Source organism: Phlebotomus argentipes, unplaced genomic scaffold (assembly GCF_947086385.1).
Source record: "Phlebotomus argentipes unplaced genomic scaffold, Phlebotomus argentipes genome assembly contig_5, whole genome shotgun sequence".
Lineage (NCBI taxonomy): Eukaryota > Metazoa > Arthropoda > Insecta > Diptera > Psychodidae > Phlebotomus > Phlebotomus argentipes.
In genome coordinates this window covers 2458982-2481394 of record NW_026776165.1, presented here as the reverse complement: position 1 = coordinate 2481394, position 22413 = coordinate 2458982, and the positions used below count along the sequence as shown (strand labels likewise).

The window sequence follows — 22413 nt, the reverse complement described above, 5'->3', positions numbered from 1 at the left end:
ATGAAAGTAAATATCGCGATATTTTTTGCCCTTTCACACACATTTTCTACTCACTTTCCTTTGCCATGAGTCATTTTTTTCTTCTACCAACAATTAGAAAAAAAAAATCGACTCTATTGGCGCTCTTTTGTGTCTATATATTTTGTTGTTTTTTTTTTATAGCAAATAAATAAAGATTATATAATTTAATAATGACATTAAATATAAACTCTAAAAAACTGTGCGCTGTTAAAAAGTCAATTTGGTTAATTAAACAATTTTTTTTCACCATCAATTTTTCATCCTAAAAATTCAACACTTCTTTTCCTTCATCCCCGAAAAAAAGGGTTTCTTCTCTTTTTTTCCATTTTTGTTGGTTTAAAGCTAAGAAAATACCAAAATAGCGTAAATTTATCCATTCATTGATTTTGTTTTCTCTTTTTTCTTGCCATTATTGTGATCTTGACCGAAAAGAGAAGGAGGAAAAGGGATTTCTAATACCTACTACAATTTCTCTTCACATTTCTTTCCTCCTTACATTCTTTGTTATTTCCTTTTGATTGACCATTTTTTTTCTAGAAAAATGGGATTTTGCGAGACACTAAAGAGGCAATAAATAGTATTAATTATATATTAAAATATATAGTGGCTATTCTCATAGAATATACAAGAAAAAACTTGGCATTTATGCTTAGATTTCAATCTTTCTCTATTAATATTTTTTCTGTATTCAAACACTAATTTTTCCTCCCTTTTTTCTCTTGAAATTTTTTCTCTTTTTTTGTTGTTGAATAATATAAGATTTTCTCATCTTCATCAATAAATTTTTTTCTTCTTCTTCATATTAATGACTTATATTTTATTTCATAAATATTTCCTTCTCTCTCTCGCTTACAACTTAGTGATTATTTTTCTTCATAGATTTTTGTTTTTTTTATCCTCACCTTTAAACTTTTTCTCTAAAACTAAAGGCATTTTTTTGTTGATCAAATAATTTAAACAATAAAATATTTTCAAAGTGACAAATTTAATCATCTCTGAGCCCCGTGTTTTTATCAAAAACACAAGAGATGATCAAATTTATGGTGAATTTGAGTGAAAAAAAAACAGGTCAATCTTACTTCAAAAAAGAACAACATCTGAGGGAAGATTGACCGAAGAATGCTCACGATAATCTTCTTTGTGATGCATTTTGCAAAAGGAGAAATAAACAAACTCAGGCCTTTTTAGCTTTAATATTTTGATGTTTAATGCTGGCATTTTCACATAAATGGGGATAAATTATATAGATTTCGCGTGAATTTCAAAACCACCCTGGCGAGTGTGAATTGGGCGTCACATTGGAAAAGTGCTGAAGACTCAACATTGTGCCGCCCAGTGAGATTTTCCACACATTAATCCAAAGACAAAAGGAAAATGGTCACTGAGCGGAAATGGCGCTGTCCAACACTCATCCATTATTGACTCACACGCACTCGCCACGGCTGCAAATGCACACGCACAGTTTTGTACAGATTGGCTTTCAACACGCGCTCTTCTGCATCCTAACATGTGTTCATTTGAGACAAGAAGACAATCTCTACTCAGTGACTTAACAGTTTTTTTTTCTTCTCTCGGCACCATGGAATAAAGCACGGGAATTTGGCGGTTTTTATGGTTTCTCTGATTTCTCATCAAAAAGAAGAAAAAAAAACCACGAAAAAAGATGCCCTATTCCATCGGCGCAGCCAGTGTTCCTCCGGCGCGGAATGTTTCATTTGCTCAGATCCAGTTCTGCATCTCGTCGGCGAAGCGCACGTGCTTGGGCGCCGCGGCGCCCAGCGAGATGGTCTGGTACTGATTGTAGCACGGCGCGGCGTCCCATTGTCAGTCCTGCGGCCGATGCTTGCCGCCGCACAGGCCGCAGGACATGCCGAGCCAGTGGCAAGCGCGCAGCGGTGGATAGCACCACAGGCAGGGTACCAGCAGCGAGAGCAGCGCCAGACCCAGCCAGCGCTTCGTGCAGCCCGAATCGGCCACACACTCGCACGGGTGCGCCGGCATGTCGCCCTCCGAATCGCTCATGCAGTGATACAGCATTCCGCGTGCACAAACTATGCCCGACACATTGTCCAGGCCCACGCGGAAGCAGTCCGGCGCGTACTCGCACGCGCCCTTGCGATTCCACTCCTCTGTGTAGAACTCCTGGCAGTACCTGCAAATCCAGACAGAGAGAGAGAGAGAGAGATCGTCAGCCAGTGCACGGAACAACAACAATCAGGGCTCTAAACGTTCGTCAAGGAGTCCACGGGATTATACTTAAGAATCAAAATATGAATCTAGTTAGGATTTACTATAGCTTTTTTCGCTCTTCTCAATGGTCAATTCAATTTGGTAAGAAAGAAAGAAAGCATGGAAAATTGCAAACACAATTATTACAGAAATTCTAATTTCCTGTGTTCTCATCAAGAAACAGTCAGGAAGTTCCAAGGGAAAGACTGTCTCCTTTCGCACACTTCATTCGCAGTGAATGCGATGACTCACCGGCAGCGCAGCCTCGTCTTCACAGGCAGGACATCCTTGAGAGCGGACGCTGGTGCGTCCAGAGCCGTTCTCTTCTTCAAACTGCACGTGGAGTCACGCCGAGCGCTGATCACGGCGCCCACGGGCTCCTCCACCACTGGATAGTTGTACTCGTGCACGGCCGTGAGCTGCACGTAGGAGTAGTTGTCGCCGGGCGCAATGCCGCCGGGCGCCTCCTGATTGAAGCTGGGATTTGGCGAGTGCTGCTCAGACGCGGGCGGCTTCTCCGTCGATATGTAATGGATATTTTGCTTATCGCTCTCTGGGCGGGTGAGAAGAGAGGAAGAGAAAAGGAAAAGGGTGGTTGAGAGTCTCCTCGGGCGATGACATCTCTCTTTTTGCAACACACAACAACAACTCACTTTGGCTCCCCTCCGAATTGGAGTTGGATCGAGATTCCGATGGCTCCAGGGGCAGATCGAGTGTCATGAACACATCATCCTCACCCACTGTTGAGTCGTATTTATTTAGAAATGGTTTCCACGGCGATGTTTTCGTGTCATTGTCCATTCCTGCAAACACAGAGGTGGAAAAATCTCTTAGACACAATATTATTGGCTATTTTATATGTTTGCAAAATGTTCTGTGTGTTGTTTGAAATGAATAAATTTCGACGATGCCTCGAAAACTTCTATCAAAATCAATCAATCTGTCTAATTTCTTTCATCTTCTTATCTCCTATCAAATTTCAACTTTAACAACTTGTCCAGTACAAAAGGTGCAACAAAATTGAATTTTCTAAGATAATATTCTGATTTCTACTAAATATTTCCACAAGTGATACAAGACATTTAAAGTTTGTCAATGAAAGACACTCAAAGACGCGACTTTTAGTGAGTTTTCAAAAGCATCCGTCGAACTATAAGACTGTGTGTTAAAAGGGACAAAAGCCAAATAAAAAACAAATGACAATCATTATTGAGAAAATCATGTGGAAAAACAGGCCAAAAAGAATGGATTTTTCAACTAAAGAAACAAAAAAAAAATCTACACAACACTGAAGATTTGGGTGTGATTTTTCTTGCAAATTTTTTTTTTCATTTTCTTTTCATTCTCAATTTTGTCAATTTAGACTTACCGATGGAGAAGAGATTTGGTATCCAATGAGTTGGATTGATTTGGTTATTTTTTTTTGTGTGAAGCAACAAAGGAGGAAAAACAAGAGAGAGAGCAAAGATCTACATTAGAACAATTTCAATTGCGCATTTCGCCTAGTCTTCGAGGGGCGGAAGTGAGCCGAGAGAAGCTAAAGGGGGGAATAAGGTGCTTCAGAGGATAATATCTGACTTGGGCTGTGTGGACAGCAAAAAGGAAGATCCTGATCTCACCGTCTATTAAGTCATCATACGCCCTGATGATGCCCTTGTCGAACGCCCTCGCGTCGGCGGCCGTCTGAAAAGTGAGTCCGTTGCGCTGCTTTCCCGCTCGCCAGTGATGAAATGTCGGCATGACCTTAAAGTATTGCAGATCTCGGTTGATGACACAGCTGAGGATGACCTGCAAGGGTGTGTGGAAAAGTGGTCAATTAGTAGAAGAAAACCATCTCTTCTTGGAATGACTGGCATTTTAAATTCAAATTAGTGACATTTTTTTCATTGAAATCAATTCAAAATTTACAAGTCAATTGCACTTCACTCACGGTTTGATCCGATATTCGTTGGCCATAGATGATGTACTCATGGCCGCCGACCTCGGGCGGCAGGCGGGCGCGCTTCCTGATGGACACGTACGCCAGTCCGCCGCTGGGCAGCGGCACCCAGCCCTCAGTGCTCTCATCCCTGGTCATCACCTGTGCACGTACTCTAACTAGGTAGTCGTCACTGCAAGAGAAGCGTGTGTGAAAATTCCGCAAAGGAACTCACAAGAGCCTCCGTCTGTCCATTGAGCCATCGACCAGGAGGAAGTTCATCAATCTCGCCCGCGCACCCACATTAAGTGCATTGTCTTTCGCCACATCAGCTGCCCTTAATTGTCAATCGAGCCAGTCCCATTCAACACAGGAGTGTGTGCATTCGCGCCTTATCGTTCCCACATTTTCATTCATCGCCGCCTCCCCATTCATTAGCTCCGCACTGCGCCCCACTCCGGGACGCGCGTCCCCCTCCTGGGGAAATTAGGTCAACACACATCGTCTCATCGGGATGCGTCATTCGGGAACCCATGAGCACATCCAGGAAGAGTGAGAGAGCAGAAGAGAGAGAGGCTGCGAAGCCATTGTGCAATTGAGAGAATTATCAATGAATTGAAGGAGAGAGAGAGAATTGTATTGAATTTTCTTTGTACATTTGCTCTCTCGCCGATCAACCAACACACGCGCGCGCTCGTTGATCCCCAAAGAGCGCAAAGCACAGTCCGCGGCCGCATTTCTGAGCGTCCGTGGACTCTGAGTTACACATTGTGTAAAAAATTCTGGCTCACATGTGTTAAACCAATTTGTACTGCTTGAATGTGTAATTTTAACACAATCTCCAGAGTTGTTTTTATCGAATGTGTCAAAAGCAGAGTAACACATTGGAAGCTACAGAATTACTTGCAAAAATGGATTAATCTTGCAATTCTGGCTCTAATTTTTAAGCATGAACATGAATGAAGTTTGCAGTAAATCCTTTTTATCAAGAATTTACTAATTATTTATTTGTATTTTAATAATTATGGTAAAATTCACATATTTTCTTCCTTGTTGTATCTCCTTATTCATTTCGAATAGTATTAAACCACAAATTTTTTTATAAGGATGTTTGTCTCAAAATTCCGGTCACAATCTGTATATTCGTCGGACCTTCGCTATAGATTCCATCCGGAATTTTTCACTGCCCTTTTGGCTTTCAGCACATCCCTTTTCCATCCCTTCAGCATTTTTACAGCCTCAATATTTAGGGAATATTTGCGAGTTTTTCAACGAATTTTTCTAACTTCCTTGACACATCCTCGCTCTTAGTCTCTCTCGCTTTCTCTCTCTCACGAATACTCCTACGTCAAGCGCCCCATATTGGGTGGTTCTCTCACCTCCCTCTGTCTCTCTCTGTTGCACTCGTGGCCTCAGGCGCGCTGCCTCTCGCTCATGCCCACTTGTATGGGCCAAGAAGTGACACCCTGTCCTCTCTCGCGAGATTCTGGCGCTGGCAAGTGTGTTGGTGAAACGATGAATAGAGTAGGAAAATTCATTGATTGCCACACTATTTGTACAAATTTATCTATGAATCTCTTCCCAGACACGCTTCATTCAGAAAATTCTGCCCATGCCACGGCTCTGCCACCCTGCGCGGGGGGCCACCGTGCGGGGGCGCCGCGGGGCGCAGACGTTGGGGCGGCAGGAGAGCCGAGAATGGACTAAAAATGCGAGTGTCATGGCGCTGGGTGTCACACTTTGTCTCTCGTGCGTGAGATGTGTGTGATGGGCGAGATGGAGATGGTGGAGAGTCAATCGAATTCCTGCCAATCGATTTGCCCACTGATGCGAGATTCGCTCGGTGTGGAGGAGCTAATTGGTGTCAATTTGCGGCGCGATGTCATCGATACATCGGCCACAATGCACACACTTGGCGAGATGGATACATTGGCAAAGCACAATTGTCCATCGGGACTCGCGCGCGCGGTCCAATGGACCCCCAAACTCCGCGCTGCACCCTTCGCGCACACCAGCGGAGGCTCAATGGACGACCGGGGGCGCCACCCCCCACAAGTGTGCACACACACACACACATAGAACTTACTCTTCATGTCCCGTCATGATTTGATATACTGTATATCCTAATTTTCACAGCTTGCGACACTGCTTTCACCATGTTTGAGGCTCAAAGACATCAGCCAACAACTTTTTTCTCACTTGGACACTCGCGCTCAGTGGCAGCTCAACTCTGCTTCTGATCCACCTCATTCGCTCATGATTTTTATATACCACACACAAATATTCAACATATCTCTCTCGGGGATGCGATTCTGCCCTGTCCTACGCACGCTCAGCACTCTTTTCTTCTTCTTCTTCCGCCCAATGGCCGCGCGACAGCGCTGTGAACTTGGCCGCGAGTCGCACTCTCGCGGGAGCGCCAAAATGGACTTCCAGATGAGCCCTCCTGCATCCCCAGCTCGGTGAGAATTTGCGCCACTGTTAAGGAATTACAGGATTATGGGCTATTGTGCGGCCCAGAGCATTGAGGAATAAAAAAAAACTGTTTGAATTCCATGAAGCTGGGAAGCTTTATTTTCAGCACTCACTCTCATCAACATTGCTTGTCCTCAAAGCTCAGGCGTAGAAATGCATTATGCTAAAAGGGGTGGCCAGAAAATTTGTACACTTTGCTCTCCTCGGCGCGCGCGCCACTCTCTCTACTGCGGCGACTGGCCGAACGGCGGCTGCGACTCCTCCTCCGCGTCCGACGGCTGATTGGCGATCTGCGGCGACGAGGAGTTATCACAGCTGTTGCCATCCTCGATGGCGTACACGTGCTCCACGCCCTCGGCGTCCTCATTCACGCTGCGTGTGCTCATGCCCGGCGGATAGACGTGGCGCCGGCCGTAGCCGTCCTCCGTCTCGCACTCGCGCGTGCTGCCGCCGCCGTAGATGGGCGTCTGCGAGGTGGAGTTGCGTCCACTGGCCGGAGGCGACCACACGCCCGTGTACACGGGCGACGCCACGAAGCAGTAGCGCCGCCCCGGCACCTCCGAGTCATAGCTGGGCAGGTAACTGTCCGTCTCCAGCGGATTGTAGTACTGCGACGTGGACGAGAGACTCTGCGACGGCGGGCCGTGCGCGGAATTCTGGCGCGGCGGCGGCAGCATCATCTCAGCGTAGATGCCGCGATAAGGCGTGTATGGCGTCTGCGGATGATGAGCGTCGCTCCATCTCACCTGACTAGGCGTGAAGTCGCCCTTCACGTACAACTGGAAGAGGAACAAAAATTTCGGGTGACTTTAGCACGCATCGTTTTGTTAATTTAATTGAATGGAATTTACCTGAATGGGACGCCTGAATCCCTTGCTGAGATGCCTCGGCACACCCAGGGCATAGCTGTGACTAAATCCCACCTCGGGACTCAAGAGATACTCGTGGAACTTGTTGGGATAGAACTCAATGCTCTTGTAGTTATTGAAGATTGTCTCCTGCAATGCGAAAAAAAGCCACAAGAAATTAGTCACTTCGTTCTTCGACTGTGTTGTGTGGATTGACTCACCGTGAGTCGCTTCTTCTTCTTGTAACTGGCCCAATTCTGCGCCTCCAGGATCAACTTGCCGCCCGGTCGTAGCTGACTGAACATCCTCTTGAAGGCCATCTTCAGTCCGGCATCGCCGAAATTCAAGTGAATCCACTTGGTCACACTCAAGCACATTATCAAGTCATACTGTTGAGCGTCAGCGCCGAGCAGACTCTCATCCTTCAGCACATAGTTCAGTGTCCTGAAGAAGACATTCCGCGGGAATCTGGGTGAATCACTGTGCCTGTCATCGGCACCACTCATCTCCGGCACGGGTCCATAGCAGAGCGGAAAGGAACTGGGAAAGTACTCTGACTTCCTATCATGATGCCTCACGCGCTTCTTGTTCCACTTCACCACCGACGAAAGCTGCTGCTGCTGCTCCTCGGCCACTTTCTCCTCCTCCTCCTGCTGCTGTCTGGTCTCCTTGGGACTCTTGGGAATCCTCACGTACAGCGAGAGATTCTTCCGCGCGCGCTCAATCAGCTTCGCATCAATATCAATCCCCATCACTGACTTGGGATTGAGATTCTTCGCCACGGCAATGGTGAGATGTCCCACATTGCAGCCAATGTCCAGGACGTCCTTCTTCTGGAACAGAAAGGGATTCCGCATGAACACCTTCAGCCGCACATCCATCATCTCATTGAGATTCCGGTAGCCGTAGTATCTGTCGTAGTTGCCGTACTGGAACTTCTCGTCCTTCCCCTTGAATCTGGGCTTCTTCACGTCCTCTTTGGCCTCTGGCTTCACCGGTACCACTTCGGGCTCCGCCTGCTCCACGCACTTCTTCTCCTCCCTGAGCGGCTCCTTCACCTCCTCCAGCGGACTCTGCACCTCCGCTTCATCCGCCTGCGTCGACTGCGAGTGCGTGCGCGTGCGATTCCTCACGGCGCCCCCCTGGGGCCCGGCAGGAATGGGCCGCGGCGGCCTCTTCCACGCGCCCGGCTGCGGAATCACCGGACTCACGATCTTGTCCATCGAGTCCATGCGGCGCAGTTTTGGCTTCCCGCCGCCACTGCTCGGACCCTCGCTCGTGCGCCTCTTGCGCCCCTCGCCACTCATCAGATCCAGCTTCAGCTCCCGCACCGCCCTCTCGCGCTCGCTGGCGCGCTTCTGCTCGTCTCCCGACACTGGCTGCTGATCCTCCGCCGTTTCCACCTCTTCGCGCGCGCCCTGCACCATCGGCGGTCGCTCGTCCTCGACGCGCTTCCGCTTCTTCCTGTTCCTGTGCTTCGAGCGCCGCTTCATGGGCGAAATCAGCTGCTTCTCGTACTCAATGCTGTCCACTGGATCCAGCAGATGCAGCGGATCCCGAATGTTCGGCGGAATGATCACCTCCACCTTGGGCGGCGTGGTCATCGGCGAGCTCTTGGGCGTCGCGGCGTTCATGCTGGCACTGATGCCCTCATTCTGCAGCCCACTGAGATTCAGCGGATCGGAAATGTTGCCGCCGAGCAGAAACTTGGTCGGCGGCACAATCAGCTCCTTGCGCGGACGCTTGTCCGGCAGGAAGAACTTCGAGATGGGCGGGAACACCTGCAGTCGCCGGTTCTTGAAGTGCTTCCTATTCTGGTGGCAATTCTCCTGGTTCGCCTGGCACTTCTGCCTCTTGAAGCTCCACTTCATGTTCGCCTGTCGCTTCCTCTTGCGACTCCCCTTTCGCACATTCACGCCCGCGGCGCGTGCCTCCTCCTCGCCGGCGGCGGCATCCTTGGCCACCTCCCGCGACGGAGTCTCCGTTGCTCTCTCCTCTGCCATCTCTGTCTGTCCGTCTCGCTCGCGCCCGGTGCAAGAAATTTATCTCTGCAAATACAAAATAGACAAGTCAAAAACGAGGCAATAGGCGCTTCGTCATGTGCTGCAAGTGTGCTTTCTGCGCTCTTCTATAGTTTCTACAGTTCAATCTGAAAATTTCGACAATGATTTGAAGCTTAGAAGTTGAATAAGACTCATTATAGAATAATCGCGACTTTCGACACTTCAATAATATTCCTAATATCTCGGAAAATCTCTATGTGAATTGTCTTATTTCTGTACTAGACCAAAAGATCTGAAGGATCCCCAAATATAGCTCTCGCTGTCCCCCTTTCGCGATAATGTATCTACTCTTTCACTCTCACACCTGAGAGATATGCTCATGACGTCACTTTAATCTATGTTTGCCTTTTCCCCCCCGATTTCCCGGCTAATTGGGGTCCTATGAGCTCTTGTTAGGCTCCTCAGCACTCCCTCATAGTCCCCTCGGCTGTCCTCCGTGAGGAAAATGGGGCGGAAGCCCGCATAGAGTGAGATATGGGGATTTGACAGAGAGAGAGATTTGCAGAGTCCACTCCTATTATGAAATTTCCCCTCTTTCACAGGCACACCATTGCCAATGAGTGCGACAGAGACGTGGCGATAGTGGTGATTTGCAGTGCGAGCGAGTACCGTTAGTGTGAGCGAGACGACACGTGAGCGTCCACGTTTGAAAAACGTTTTGCACGCATACACTTGATCACGAAGAGAGGGCGCGCGCGGCGGAAAACTGTCCGATGGGGGGCCGATAGCGGAGACGTCTCAGGAAGCGCACAGAAAGAGGAAAACTTCATGCCCTAAACATCATCGACACCGTTCACCACTGTGCGCCACTGAATTATTGTCGCGACGCGTCACTAAACACACTCTGGCAATGGCGATGAGACGGTGGGAAATTGGTGTTATCGCCGCGATGAAGAGAGCAGTTCAACACAAGGGGGAGAAATTGTAATGCAGCAACACGTGAGTTCTTACCTCGTTGGATGCTTGAGACAAACTGTCAATTTTTTGGTGAGCAAGTAGCTTTCTTTGCACAAATCCCTATAGTGGCACTCTTCTGGTCCACGGCAATTGCCATATTGTTCTCTCGCTCGCTGCATGGGGAAGTTTCGGAGTGATGGATTGATGGTGGGGGGTGCGAGAATTCAAATTCAGTGCCTCCTCTTTTCGGCGATAACTTGACTTGACTTGTTCAGACGCAACTTTTGACTGGACAATCTTTGGCTGCAGCTTCGAGCAGCTTCCAACGCTTCTAGCCAGGCCCTGGAAGAAAATCGCATATGGCGACATGGTGGACGGGATGCAGTGTGTCTTGGTGCAACTTTTGACATCACTCGCGATGCTCTAAGTAGGCTCTGGACAGTCTTCGGCTGGGGCAGGAAAAATTTCGACATTAAAAAATAGCGTGCTTCTCTGAGAATTGCATATTTCACGCGTCTGTGCATTTTTTCCTCGATTCACCTTATATGAGCTAGAAATTAGAGAAAATACAAAAACACATATTTTGAAATTGTATTTGTATGTGTCCTTTAATCATAGTTAGCCAGAAAAAAGAGGGTTTCCCGGATTTTCTGGGCATTTCCCAAGTGTGTTCTTGATGTTTCATGCTTGCTGGAAACAAAAAGTTTGAAATCATCGTTTTGTTCGGTTAGCCAAGACACAAACCGCATTTCGGACACGTTTCGGCTGAGCTCGATTCACCAGCGACCTCTCGGCCAGTGTTTTTGTTTTGCCGTCTGACGTTTGGCTTCGTCCTCGTGATTTTTCACAACTTTTTGGTATTATCTCAGGGATTCAAGTTAGTGAGCGACCAGGGAGATGTCTGAGCGAAAAGTGTTGAACGTAAGTAATGAGATTTGGATGTGGATCATTGAAGAATCACGGTGTAATGTGGTTTTCTTTTGCTGGCAGAAATACTACCCTCCGGACTTCGATCCGTCGAAGATTCCGCGGATGAAACTGGCCAAGAATCGCCAGTACACAGTCCGACTGATGGCCCCATTCAATATGCGGTGTGTCACGTGTGGGGAGTACATCTACAAGGGGAAGAAGTTCAATGCGCGCAAGGAGGACGTGGAGAACGAGACGTACCTCGGCATCCGGATTTACAGGTTCTACATCAAGTGCACGCGTTGCCTGCAGGAGATCTCATTCAAGACGGATCCCAGGAATACGGATTATGAGATTGAGGCGGGCGCCACGAGGAACTTCATGGCGCTGAAGCTGGCGGAGGAGCAGGCGAAGAAGGAGGAGGAGGAATTGAGGGAAGAGGAGGCCAACAATCCGATGAAGTTGCTGGAGAATCGCACGCAGCAGTCCAGGAATGAGATTGAGCTGCTGGAGTCCCTGGAGGAGCTAAAGGATCTCAACAGGCGACAGCAGACGGTGGATTATGAGCAGATGCTTCAACAATATGACACAACGGAGACGGCCAAGGACAGGGAGGAGCGTCTGGCGCGTCTGGACGAGGAGTACATCAAGACGGTGAACTTTGGCAATTCAGCGGGGAAGGTTGTGGCTGAGGAGGAAGTGGTGGAGACAATAGTTCTCGCCAAGGTGCCTCAATTGAAGCCCGAAACGTCAAGGGCAGAGATAAAAGTACCGCCAAATCGACTGAAGATGCAAAATCTCGTGCGCCGGAAGGAAAATACTACTCCTGAGGCGAAGAAAGCAACTCCAGCTGGTGGATTAGGTCTCTTGGCGGCCTATTCCGACAGCGATTCCAACTCTGACTGATTAGATTGCGCCTCACATCACACCGACAAATCGGTGAGATTCTTTAGTGTGCTGCAGAAACTTCCCGACTTACTCATCATTTTCTATCATCTTCTGATTGCAGCTCTGGACAATATATTCATTGAGTCGTTTAACGACAGTACAACAGAGAGCCCCATTTAGCATCGCACTCGGCGCTCCAATTCAGTTGCGATCGCACTTTCGCGGGAATCGGTCACAAGGGCAGAACGAAGATCCCGAATTGAGTGTGTTGTGTGTGTGTTGTGAAGAAGTTGTGTGGTGTGAGGAGAAAATCACGTCGGATTGCGGGCTGTGTGAGAGACTAGCAGGGATTGGCCATCCCTACGGCAGGGAATACAGTGTGCGCGCTGGTGAGGAGGAAGACCAGCAAAAAGACACAGAGAGGATCGCCTCGAGAGTGAGTGTCTTGTTGCAATTTTCAATTCAATTCAATTGAGATAAATTACAAACGAGGGATTCACCATCTAATGGGATTATGTGGCTCTGTGCCATGAGACACACATTGTAATTCAATTCACGCTACGAAGGCGCATTGGCAGTGCAGCTGGTGAGGGTCTCACCACTTCCGATCGTCATATTACTCGAGAATTTCTCTCAGAATTGCCAATTACGCCATTCCTGTTCACTTCCCCGATTTCCTGGGCAGCTTCTAATGCGCTCTGCCTCAACGCCATTCGCGGCCTGGAGAGAGAGAGAGGCTGTGAGACGATGAGAAAAGGTCAAGTGCATGTCATCGCAATAGAGTGTGTTGTTTTGGTGAATTCCAATTATTGTAATTTAGTGTGTTATTTTTTAAAACTCACACACTCAATACTGCGAAGCTGAAATAATAATAATCAATTGATGGATGGCTAATTCATTATGTTGACATGTGTGCGCGATTTTCTCAATCAATAGAAGTCATCATAAAGTTTGGGTTTTGGCGCCAAAGAAAGCGCGCACGTTCTCTCTCTCTCTTTGGGGGAATCTTCGCGAATCTCTCTCAGCGCGTAAACATTTGCTCTCCAAGTGGCGACGGAGAGTGTAAAAAAAGGTCAATTGGTTATCATTTTATCCTTTGCACGATTTACTCTGGCAAGATAGGCTCAGTGGCGTAGTAAATTGCACAATATCACACCCTTATTCGCAGAATAACAGTTTATAAGTGCGTCGCAATGAGATCCAATCAATCTTGATAGTAAATGTACGACAATTATAGGACTGTCGGTTGAGATTCAGGACTTCAGAGTATTTGAATTGCCTAATTTATATTCTTTTTTGAACTCTGCAGGCAAACACAAGATGCTCTTCCACGGAGTAATTCTCATCACAGTTGCCCTGCTGATACCTGTGGGTATTGCGGGGAAGTGTGATCGCATTCCTGAGGGTTCAGGAGCCAACAAATCGCCGGCCGATGGACGCTTTCGCATCAGGATTCAGGGGAATCCGGAGAGATACACGCCAGGAGAGTTGTACACTGTGAGTTTAGCGGGCATTCGCTCCATGGCGGTGACACACAAGTTCTCAGGCTTTATGCTGGCCGTGGAGAAGGAGACCTATGATCCGCTGAGGGACATTGGTGGCATCGGCAGTGCTGGACTGTTTCAGCTGCAGGGCGACACTTTGGCAAAGTTCAGCGATAAGTGTCCAAATGTTGTTACACAGACGAGTTCTCTGCCCAAATCGGACATTCAGGTGAGTGAAAGAGAGAGAGAGAGGGAGAGAGAGATATTGGGAAGATGCTGTGGACACGTGCGATCAAGGCTTTTCCGACTGCTGCTTTCAAATTGCGGAATGCCAGACGCAATTCCAAGAAAGCCATCAATTTCGTGTGATACGATCAAATAAAGATGATAGAAGCGTGCTTGATTGTGATTAATGAAGGCGATTTGGCTAAAAATAGTCCGCTTATTTCTTCTTTTAGGTTCTCTGGACGGCGCCGCCGCCCGGCAGCGGCTGCGTGGTGTTCCGGGCGACGGTGATAGAGCATCGCGATGTGTGGTACATGGACGATGGGCCGCTGAGCAAGATGTTCTGTGAGGATGAGCAGGACAGCATTGATGTGCAGCCCATCATTGAGGATCCATGCTGTGCCTGTCAGGAGGCGAAGTACGAGGTGACATTCGAGGGATTGTGGTCCAGACACACGCATCCGAAGGATTTCCCATCGAATGGCTGGCTGACGCGCTTCAGTGACATCATTGGCGCTTCCCACACGGCGGACTACAGATTCTGGGAGTATGGACAGCAGGCGAGCGAGGGTGTGCGTCAGGTGGCGGAGCACGGCAGCACGCGAATGCTGGAGAGTGAATTGAAGGCTCAGAGTGATCATATAAGGACGATTATCAAGGCACGCGGCATATCTTATCCCAATGTCACGGGGAAGACTTTTGCCGTCTTTCGCGTTGATGCCAGACATCATCTCGTCTCGCTGGTGTCCATGATTGATCCCTCGCCGGATTGGATTGTGGGATTGTCCGGATTGGAGTTGTGTCTGGCGAATTGTTCGTGGATTGAGAACAAAATGCTGAACTTGTATCCTTGGGATGCGGGAACAGACAGCGGACCGTCTTACACATCGCCGGATCAGCCCACGAATCCGCGTGACGTCATCAGACGGATAAAATCCAACTTCCCCAATGATCCGCGGTCGCCGTTCTACGATCCCGCCGGTGGCGAGATGAAGGCCATGGCGAGAGTGTACATCTCCAGGCAGAGGTTGTACGACAAGAACTGCGAAGCCGCGGTGTCTGGCGAGGATCTTGGCGGTTACGGAGGCTCCAGGGCCTGTGACACGACACAGTGGAGTCCGTGGAGCTCCTGTTCGGTGTCGTGTGGAAAAGGGGAGAGATTCAGGCAGAGGAACTATGCCAATCCCATCGTGGCCAGTCAGAATCGGTGCAACAAGAAGCTGCAGCAGAGTGGAACGTGCTATGGATCTGAGAGACACTGTCGTCTGGGCGGCGGCGGGGAGTTCCAGCCGGACACTCCGGAGGCGAACAACGAGGTGTTTCCAGAGTGCGCACTGAGCGACTGGTCAGAGTGGTCGGAGTGCAGCAAGGGATGCGGCAGAGGTGTGAGAACGCGCACCAGAGCTTACGTGGTGAGGAGTGCCATGAAGAAGTGTCAGAAGGCGTCACCGAATCCGCCTCATTTGGAGCAAACGGAGGAGTGCTTCGGCAGGAATTGCTCGGGGGACATCGATGAGAGTCCTGTGCCGCCGTACGGAAGAGTGCCGGGCAGTGATGATGAGGAGGAGGAAGAGCAGGAAGAGGACAATGGCTACAACTTCCCCAAGAGGCCAGGGCGTCCGGGAGCGGGTAGGGGTTTCGATCGTGAGAATAGGGAGTGCAAGCTCACGCCTTGGACGCAGTGGAGTCCCTGCAACACGTCCTGCGGCCTGGGCAGAAGAATGAGGTATCGCTATCCCATTCGGCGCGGCATCGATCCCAACGATGTGTACAACAAGGCGATAGAGTTCTTCAATCGCAGGCCGCCTGTGGATCCACTGGACGAGGAGCCGGCGGATGAGGACATGGATGAGGATGAGATGGAGGAGCCTGAGGCTGAGGAGGAGGAGAAGCCTTGTGACTCAATTCTCTGCTTTGAGCCCGGAGATCCGTGCTTTGGCGAGCAGTTGCTGGAAGTTGTTGTCTGTGGCCGAGATCAGCCGGCGTGTGATGATGTGCCGGCCATTTGTCTCCTGCCGCCGACTGCTGGAACCTGCAAGACGGTCACGAATCGCTGGTTTTACGACTTCAGGCGCGGCGAGTGCGCGATCTTTGCCTACTTGGGCTGCAATGGCAATGAGAATAACTTCGAGTCGCGCGAGGAGTGCATGACGGCATGCAAGCCATCGCATGACATCCAGGAGGAGCCTCAGATGTACCGTGCCATCGATAGGATCCCAATCAGGGATCAGACGCGCGGCGAAGTGACCAGGGATTGCAAGGTGTCACATTGGGAGCGTGGATTGTGCAATGTCACGTGCGGATCGGGCTTCAGGGTGAAGACGCGACGCGTGCTGAGGCAGCCACTGAATGGTGGGAAGCCGTGCCCGCGGAAGTTGACGCGGTACGAGCGCTGCGAGGGTGCTTGCAATCCGCAGCAGGATCTGAATCCTTCCTGGGGCCCAACGCGTCCTGAGCTGTGCAACTACTCAGTGTGGAGCGCCTGGTCGCCGTGCAGGCCCTCCTGTGGCAGTCACTCAGTGCAGCAGCGCACTAGGTATGTCCTCAATCCCACGCCCGGCGCCGTGTGTCCGCAGCGTGTGCAGGAGAGACGGTGCACCGTGATGCCCTGCCAGCTGGAATAGCGCACACTGAGCCTTATTATCCCAAACTATTTAATTGTTACAAGAGTTGTTTATAGACGAGCCCAGAGAAAATGCCGAATAAAGCGAGGTTTAAAGCTAAGTTTAGTGTCAGCGGATGAAGAAGTTGTAGGCAATGATTGACCAGGCTGAGTATTTGATCAGCAGGAAGGCTAGTCATGACACCTTGGCGGCTTTCTCTGAGTCTGTCGGCGTGGGATGGAGTTGGAACCTGATATCGCTGCCCTTTGAGCGCTTCTGGACAATCTTCCCCAGGGATTTTGTACTTGTCTCGATGTCCCGGAAGATTTTCTCCGTGGCAACAGAATCGGGACTGGCGCCGGATATTATTACACTCACGCGGTAGTTCTTCTCCAGCCACTTGATGAGACTCTTCACGCGTGCCTGGAGATCGTGATCGGCAATCTTGTTGGTGATTTGGAGGAGTTTTTGACCCTTTATTGCGTCCCTGAAAAGAAAGACATTGAGAGACGCATTTAAATTATCGCGCCACTTCGGCACATTGCATCCTCTGCAGCGACAGCGCCACCACATGTCAATTGGTTCTGCGCAGAAACAGTCTCTTTTGGCGTGAGTGTTTTTGGCTTTCCGGTCCACCATTGCAGATATTTCTGCAATTTTCACCATTTCACCCACAAATATCGCGCTTTTGGCCTTCGGAGGGGCTTCGACGGTGTGTCTTTGACAAAGTGAGTGCGGATATACTCACTTTTTCTTGCTTTTCTCATCGGAATCACTGCCAGCGTGGGACTTGAGTTGCTCCTCCTTGAATTCAGCATTCGTCATCAATCTGTGTGTGAGTAATATTACTGTGTGTTATCTAAGAAGGGCACTGAGAGACTGAGACTGTTCTCTGGGACTTGGAAGCCTCGATATTACCTGTAAATGGCTCTCTGAGACTTCGGATTCATATCCTCCACCATTACCAGTCTCATATCCCGTCTGCGGGAAATTTTCTGCGCCTCCTCCATCGTCACGACGGTCGTTGAGTCGTCCGGACCCAGCAAAGTGATCTTGGGCACGACTTTATCAGGGTTCTTGCTGTCCCCTTTATCGGGTGCACGAGGAGTCGTGCTGTCCGCACTCTGCGCGGCATATCTGGCAATGGGCGCGCGGTATTGCGTGCGGAGGGACGCGGAGAGATGCGTGAGACACCTGAGGTGATAATTCAGACGGAACATGGCTCACTTTTCACCTCTCCCGGTCGCTTTTTGCATGGAAATTCCCCGAAAAATCTCGTTATCTCTCGCGAGAAAGTTGACATTCGCGGCCATCACGCGAGCACCACTTTGCTGCACACCGTCGCCCTCAGGCGGTGGGTGTGCGCAACTGCGCAATGGCGGGAGATTTTCTCCCAATTCTCTGAATTGCTGTGAATCATGCCACACATCTTGCGCAATTTTAGGGTATTTTCACGTGATTCTTCATATGAAATTTCACGCGTCAACAGTATGAAAAGCGCCTTGACTCATTTTCCACGAGATTCTATACTTAAAAGCCCTTTCGAAAAAATGCTGGCGGAGGCAAAAAGTGGACAAAAGCGAGGCCCGAAAGTGTGTTGCCAGGCTTGGAGTGCCATTGACGTCACAGGTGGTCTGGAATTCACTATCAGTCCCGGTCACAACTCGATATTTCTCCCCGTCGACAGTCTCTCGTCGGCTCTCAGTGCCTTTGGACTGCTCCTTTTGCCCTCGTTCAGCAGCGTGACAAGAAGTTCTCTCTCTCTCTCTCTGTGATCTCATTTCAGTTTGCCGGGACCTTTTGGCCAGGACTGTACACGCCAGAACAGCATTCTGTGCTCCTTCGGTGCGCTTCCGGACGTTGTGTTGGATGGGAGGATATTTTTCTCAACAATACCAAAAATTTCGAGAATTCCCGATCAGGTGAGTGGCTAGAGAAACGGCCCAAGATTGACCGAGTTGCAAAGAAATTAAAGGCACTTAGAAATGACTCAGAAAGGATTCAGGTAGAGAAAAACCGGCTCGAGAGTCAATTAGGCTGTGTTTTGTCACTCAACGACGAGGCGGAGATGAATTTTGGCAAATGTGTGTGTGTGTTATGATAAGAAATTTGATTAGGCGCCTTTTCCGTACTTTTCCACACGAGTGTAAAGCTCTTTTTTTACTCAGATCTTTTGCATGCGATAACAATGTATTTTGATAAGGTTTTTCATTCAGGAGGGGGAAGCTCGTGTTCGCGATGTATGAAAAATTTATATTTTAATTAGCGTAGGTATTAATGCCGTTCTTCAAGAGTATCCGTTTAAGATAACACAAAAACCTTTAATGCGAAATTCTACGACGTGATTTGCCTTAAATAGCCAGAACTGACCAATTATCAGCTTAGTTCTAATTTTCTCCTTGACGGAATATCAAGCTTTAGGTGAAAGTTCATAGATTCTGGAAGAAGAATTCTCATAAATCATAATCAGTGAATAATCCTGATGGTTTTCTGAGAAATTTAACTGCTTTTTAATTGAGGGGTGATTAGAGAAAAGAAACAAATTTTTAGTACTGCATGTTCTTTTTAACTTAAGAGAAAGTGGTAATTAAATAGCAATTTATAAAGGTTTACAAAAAAATGTTAAAATGGGCGAATATTAGATTAATATTGTGGGATAAATTTACTATTTGGCTTCAATTGATGCCAAGTAAGAACTTTAAATTATTTAGTAACTGAATTTAAAGCAAATGTTTAATGAAACATTGAAGGAAATCTTGAGTTTCTAATAACTCTTAACTAATTGTTGAAATTCATTAAATTTTCTACACAAAATCATACAGATTTTCAGCGAAACAATCTTTTTCTATTCGATAGACTTTGAAGAAGGGCCTCAGTGAGTTAGAAATTAATCAATTAGACATTGAAGATCCATTAATATTGTGTAAAAGTGTGTTTAAAAGAGAATTTTCAGAGAAATTAATCATGATTAACAAATTTTTCCTCTCTCAGATGATGAAAATTCTCTTTGTTGTGTTTTCAAGAAAAATGTCTCAGTTAATCAATAAGTGATTCATAGAATGTGTCTCTTGATGTTGTTGATTTGCTTAGGGAAGAATTGTGTCAACAAGTCTTTTGAGTTTGGTCATGAATTCAGGCAGTTTTGAGTGTTCACTTGAGCTGTGCGGATCTCTTTGGAGGGTCAAATTGATGCTTATTAAAACAACTCGCACATTGTTCGATCCATTGATGAAATTGCAGTCTGTCGGGTATTATTTATTATTATTTATCTTTTGGCGCGCATTATCGTGTTGAAATTATGAACGGAGTAAATAATACTTCTCGCATAAACAATATGTTGAAATTGACTCTTCTTCTTCCTGTGCTAATTGAGAGCCAATTTGAACCGGATTGTTCTTGATTTGATGCTGATTGATTGGTTTTTCTCTTCTAGGTTTCTTTGAAGGGTCAGTTGCCCTTCTTAGTTGAGGGCTCTGGCCTGTTCTTCATCACGTGGCAGCTCAAATTGAACGGCGAACCACCGTGGTAAGAGTGCCTTTCGGGTGACTCTTGGACTCCGATATATACATTTGGTTTGCGAAAGGACAGAGAGAGACACAAAACTCTCGACAGATTCTGTGCGAGAGCAGGAAGATTTTTGGACGACACGCGACACGGATTTGTGTGCTTGCTTAGCCAACTGGACAAGAGTTTCACGGCAACAGATAGACAGAAAGACATAAAGACAGACAGAGAGATAAAATTGCCATGAAGCTGCAGATCAACACTGAGGTTGTGCCCTTCGAGGGCCATTTGGACGAGGAGGCGGTGTTCCGCCAGAAGATCTACGAGGAGATGGACGCCGGCCAGGATGAGGCGCTCTATCTATGCAATTTGAGTGACGTGGCGAGGAAGTTGGACGTGTGGCGTGAGAAAATGCCACGCATCAAGCCGTACTACGCCGTGAAGTGCAACAGCGATGAGAATGTTGTGCGATTACTGGCGAAATTGGGCACGGGATTCGATTGTGCATCGCGGGCGGAAATCAATGCTGTGCTGAAGCACGGTGTGACACCGGATAGGATCATCTTTGCCAATCCGTGCAAGGCCATCACGCACATTCGTCACGCCGCGGCCACCAACACGAGTCTCATGACATTCGACACCACGGTGGAGCTGGAGAAGATTCACAGCATCTATCCGAGCGCTCAGTAAGTTGTCTTGTGGTCTTATTGTGGGAAAATGTGTTGGCTAAGGGTATTTTTTTTTCTTTTCTTCACAATATAGTGTATAATAGTTATCAGGCGACGCGAGATAAGCGCGCGCGGTCTGTCAGCTGGTTTTTGCCCTCCCCATTGAAAGAGACACAGAGAGAGAGAGCTCTCTTGACAACAAGACGTTTCGTCTGGGGTTCTTTTTTGATGTCTAATCACTCGATTTCCGTGAAAAACTCTCTATTGTGGGCTAAAGACTTTAATATTGTCAGCTTTGCAACTTCCTCCAAGGCTTTATTGTGAGACATGTGATTTGCAGGTGATTCTGATGGTTTTCTCACATTAGGAGTGACTCAACGGACTCAACTGTTATGAACTATTTTTCACGGACTTGTAGTGAATGGCAATTGAAGAGTATTCAGTCTAGACTCTAAAGTCTTCTTTGTTTTCAATGATAACAGTATTAAAAAATAGGCATTTAGTTGTCCTCAACATCTTGGCACTTCAGCCTCATTTTAAGCAGTCATTTAGAATCTACAGTTCAACCAGTAGTTTTGATCTCACTTTTCCTGGCATTTTCTTTTTATTCCTTCTCGTGATGAATAATAAATGGGGAGTTGAAGGATTTCAAGACTATTTGTCTGTCTTTTGCAGGCTCGTGCTGCGCATCCGGTGCGACGCGAAGAAGGCTCAGTGTCCGCTGGGTGAGAAGTTTGGGGCAGATCCGAAGCTGGAGGCGCCTCTTCTGCTGGCCAATGCGAAGAATCTCGGCCTGGCCGTGGTGGGAATTAGCTTCCATGTGGGCAGCGGTTGCCAGGATCCGCCTGTGTTCCGGAAGGCCATCGCGGCGGCCCGTGAGCTGTTCGACTATGCACTGACGCTGGGCTATCGCCTCCATCTGCTGGACATCGGCGGTGGCTTCCCGGGTGACACTGGCACGGACATTGGCGTGATTGCCGATGTGGTGAATGCTGCGCTCGATGACTATTTCCCAGCGCAGGAGGGACTGGAGATCATCGCGGAGCCTGGTAGGTTCTTCGTCTCCTCGGCCTACACTCTGGCCGTGACGGTGCACTCGAAGAACGAGCGCTTGGGCCCGGACGGCACGGTGGCGCACGTGAAGTACTTCGTGAACGAGGGCGTGTACGGCTCCTTCAATTGCGTGCTGTACGACCATCAGGTGGTGACGCCGCACGTGCTCACGCGCACCGCCGGCGAGGTAGAGACGCGCCCCGACGTGAAGTGCACAATTTGGGGGCCGTCGTGCGATGGCTTCGACAAGATCTGCGACAACATGGTGCTGCCGCTGCTGGGCATCGGAGACGTCCTGGTGTTCCCCAACATGGGCGCGTACACTCTCACCATTGCCACCACGTTCAACGGCTTCCCCAATCCGCGCGTGATGTACTTCGCCGACAGGGACATCTGGGATCTGGTGGAGCCGCTCGCCATTTGATCCCCGCCGGACTGCAATGGAGTGGCGGCGCGCGTCGAGGACCAATTTTATTTTAGCATCCTATATCTCTCTTGACTTTTTTTCGGGGTCTCACATGACCGGAAGAGCGCCACTTTATACAATGTGAGCTCTTTTCTCTGACGTTTTTCCGTGGGCTTATTTTCAATAAAAGAGTTTGCTTTTCTAAACATGCCGAATATCACA

The 22413-nt window shown here is 48.4% G+C and overlaps 6 protein-coding genes across 6 annotated transcripts; 3 read left to right on the top strand and 3 right to left on the bottom strand.

The window, feature by feature from the left end:
- Positions 1-901: 901 nt before the first annotated feature.
- LOC132255769 (sprouty-related, EVH1 domain-containing protein 1) lies at positions 902-6719 on the bottom strand. Its single transcript, XM_059751921.1, has 6 exons — positions 6255-6719; positions 4181-4361; positions 3870-4038; positions 2904-3053; positions 2503-2803; positions 902-2173 (listed from the first exon to the last, which is right to left on the bottom strand). Exons 1-6 carry the CDS (start codon positions 6269-6271, stop codon positions 1846-1848), a joined length of 1146 nt encoding a protein of 381 aa, XP_059607904.1. The 5' UTR covers positions 6272-6719; the 3' UTR covers positions 902-1845.
- On the bottom strand, positions 6720-10664 carry LOC132255768 (7SK snRNA methylphosphate capping enzyme bin3-like). Its single transcript, XM_059751920.1, has 4 exons — positions 10506-10664; positions 7713-9539; positions 7495-7641; positions 6720-7422 (listed from the first exon to the last, which is right to left on the bottom strand). Exons 2-4 carry the CDS (start codon positions 9492-9494, stop codon positions 6868-6870), a joined length of 2484 nt encoding a protein of 827 aa, XP_059607903.1. The 5' UTR covers positions 9495-9539; positions 10506-10664; the 3' UTR covers positions 6720-6867.
- Positions 10665-10843: 179 nt separating this feature from the next.
- Positions 10844-12484, top strand: LOC132256492 (splicing factor YJU2). The gene is made up of 3 exons (XM_059752939.1): positions 10844-11372; positions 11442-12299; positions 12370-12484. Exons 1-2 carry the CDS (start codon positions 11349-11351, stop codon positions 12264-12266), a joined length of 849 nt encoding a protein of 282 aa, XP_059608922.1. The 5' UTR covers positions 10844-11348; the 3' UTR covers positions 12267-12299; positions 12370-12484.
- LOC132256490 (spondin-1-like) lies at positions 12383-16703 on the top strand. The gene is made up of 3 exons (XM_059752936.1): positions 12383-12684; positions 13558-13961; positions 14191-16703. Exons 2-3 carry the CDS (start codon positions 13569-13571, stop codon positions 16579-16581), a joined length of 2784 nt encoding a protein of 927 aa, XP_059608919.1. The 5' UTR covers positions 12383-12684; positions 13558-13568; the 3' UTR covers positions 16582-16703.
- Positions 16704-16755: 52 nt separating this feature from the next.
- LOC132256493 (translation initiation factor IF-3) lies at positions 16756-18351 on the bottom strand. The gene is made up of 3 exons (XM_059752940.1): positions 17479-18351; positions 17309-17389; positions 16756-17047 (listed from the first exon to the last, which is right to left on the bottom strand). Exons 1-3 carry the CDS (start codon positions 17778-17780, stop codon positions 16756-16758), a joined length of 675 nt encoding a protein of 224 aa, XP_059608923.1. The 5' UTR covers positions 17781-18351.
- An 18-nt stretch (positions 18352-18369) lies between these two features.
- On the top strand, positions 18370-22408 carry LOC132256491 (ornithine decarboxylase 1-like). The gene is made up of 3 exons (XM_059752937.1): positions 18370-18482; positions 19994-20750; positions 21408-22408. Exons 2-3 carry the CDS (start codon positions 20308-20310, stop codon positions 22207-22209), a joined length of 1245 nt encoding a protein of 414 aa, XP_059608920.1. The 5' UTR covers positions 18370-18482; positions 19994-20307; the 3' UTR covers positions 22210-22408.
- Positions 22409-22413: the final 5 nt, after the last annotated feature.

Excerpts from the sequence above, each read along its gene's own strand:
- LOC132256492 (XM_059752939.1), top strand. The coding sequence starts at position 11,349 with ATGTCTGAGCGAAAAGTGTTGAAC. Across the intron at positions 11,373-11,441 it reads CTGAGCGAAAAGTGTTGAAC|AAATACTACCCTCCGGACTT; the intron begins GTAAGTAATGAG and ends TTTTGCTGGCAG.
- LOC132255768 (XM_059751920.1), bottom strand. The coding sequence starts at position 9,494 with ATGGCAGAGGAGAGAGCAACGGAGACTCCGTCGCGGGAGGTGGCCAAG. Across the intron at positions 7,642-7,712 it reads AGAAGAAGAAGCGACTCACG|GAGACAATCTTCAATAACTA; the intron begins GTGAGTCAATCC and ends TTCGCATTGCAG. Across the intron at positions 7,423-7,494 it reads GATTCAGGCGTCCCATTCAG|TTGTACGTGAAGGGCGACTT; the intron begins GTAAATTCCATT and ends TTCCTCTTCCAG.
- LOC132256491 (XM_059752937.1), top strand. The coding sequence starts at position 20,308 with ATGAAGCTGCAGATCAACACTGAGGTTGTGCCCTTCGAGGGCCATTTG. Across the intron at positions 20,751-21,407 it reads AGCATCTATCCGAGCGCTCA|GCTCGTGCTGCGCATCCGGT; the intron begins GTAAGTTGTCTT and ends TGTCTTTTGCAG.
- LOC132256493 (XM_059752940.1), bottom strand. The coding sequence starts at position 17,780 with ATGTTCCGTCTGAATTATCACCTCAGGTGTCTCACGCATCTCTCCGCG. Across the intron at positions 17,390-17,478 it reads TCTCAGAGAGCCATTTACAG|ATTGATGACGAATGCTGAAT; the intron begins GTAATATCGAGG and ends ACTCACACACAG. Across the intron at positions 17,048-17,308 it reads GATGAGAAAAGCAAGAAAAA|GGACGCAATAAAGGGTCAAA; the intron begins GTGAGTATATCC and ends CTTTCTTTTCAG.
- LOC132256490 (XM_059752936.1), top strand. The coding sequence starts at position 13,569 with ATGCTCTTCCACGGAGTAATTCTCATCACAGTTGCCCTGCTGATACCT. Across the intron at positions 13,962-14,190 it reads TGCCCAAATCGGACATTCAG|GTTCTCTGGACGGCGCCGCC; the intron begins GTGAGTGAAAGA and ends TTCTTCTTTTAG.
- LOC132255769 (XM_059751921.1), bottom strand. Across the intron at positions 3,054-3,869 it reads GTATGATGACTTAATAGACG|GAATGGACAATGACACGAAA; the intron begins GTGAGATCAGGA and ends CTGTGTTTGCAG. Across the intron at positions 2,804-2,903 it reads CAATTCGGAGGGGAGCCAAA|AGAGCGATAAGCAAAATATC; the intron begins GTGAGTTGTTGT and ends TCACCCGCCCAG.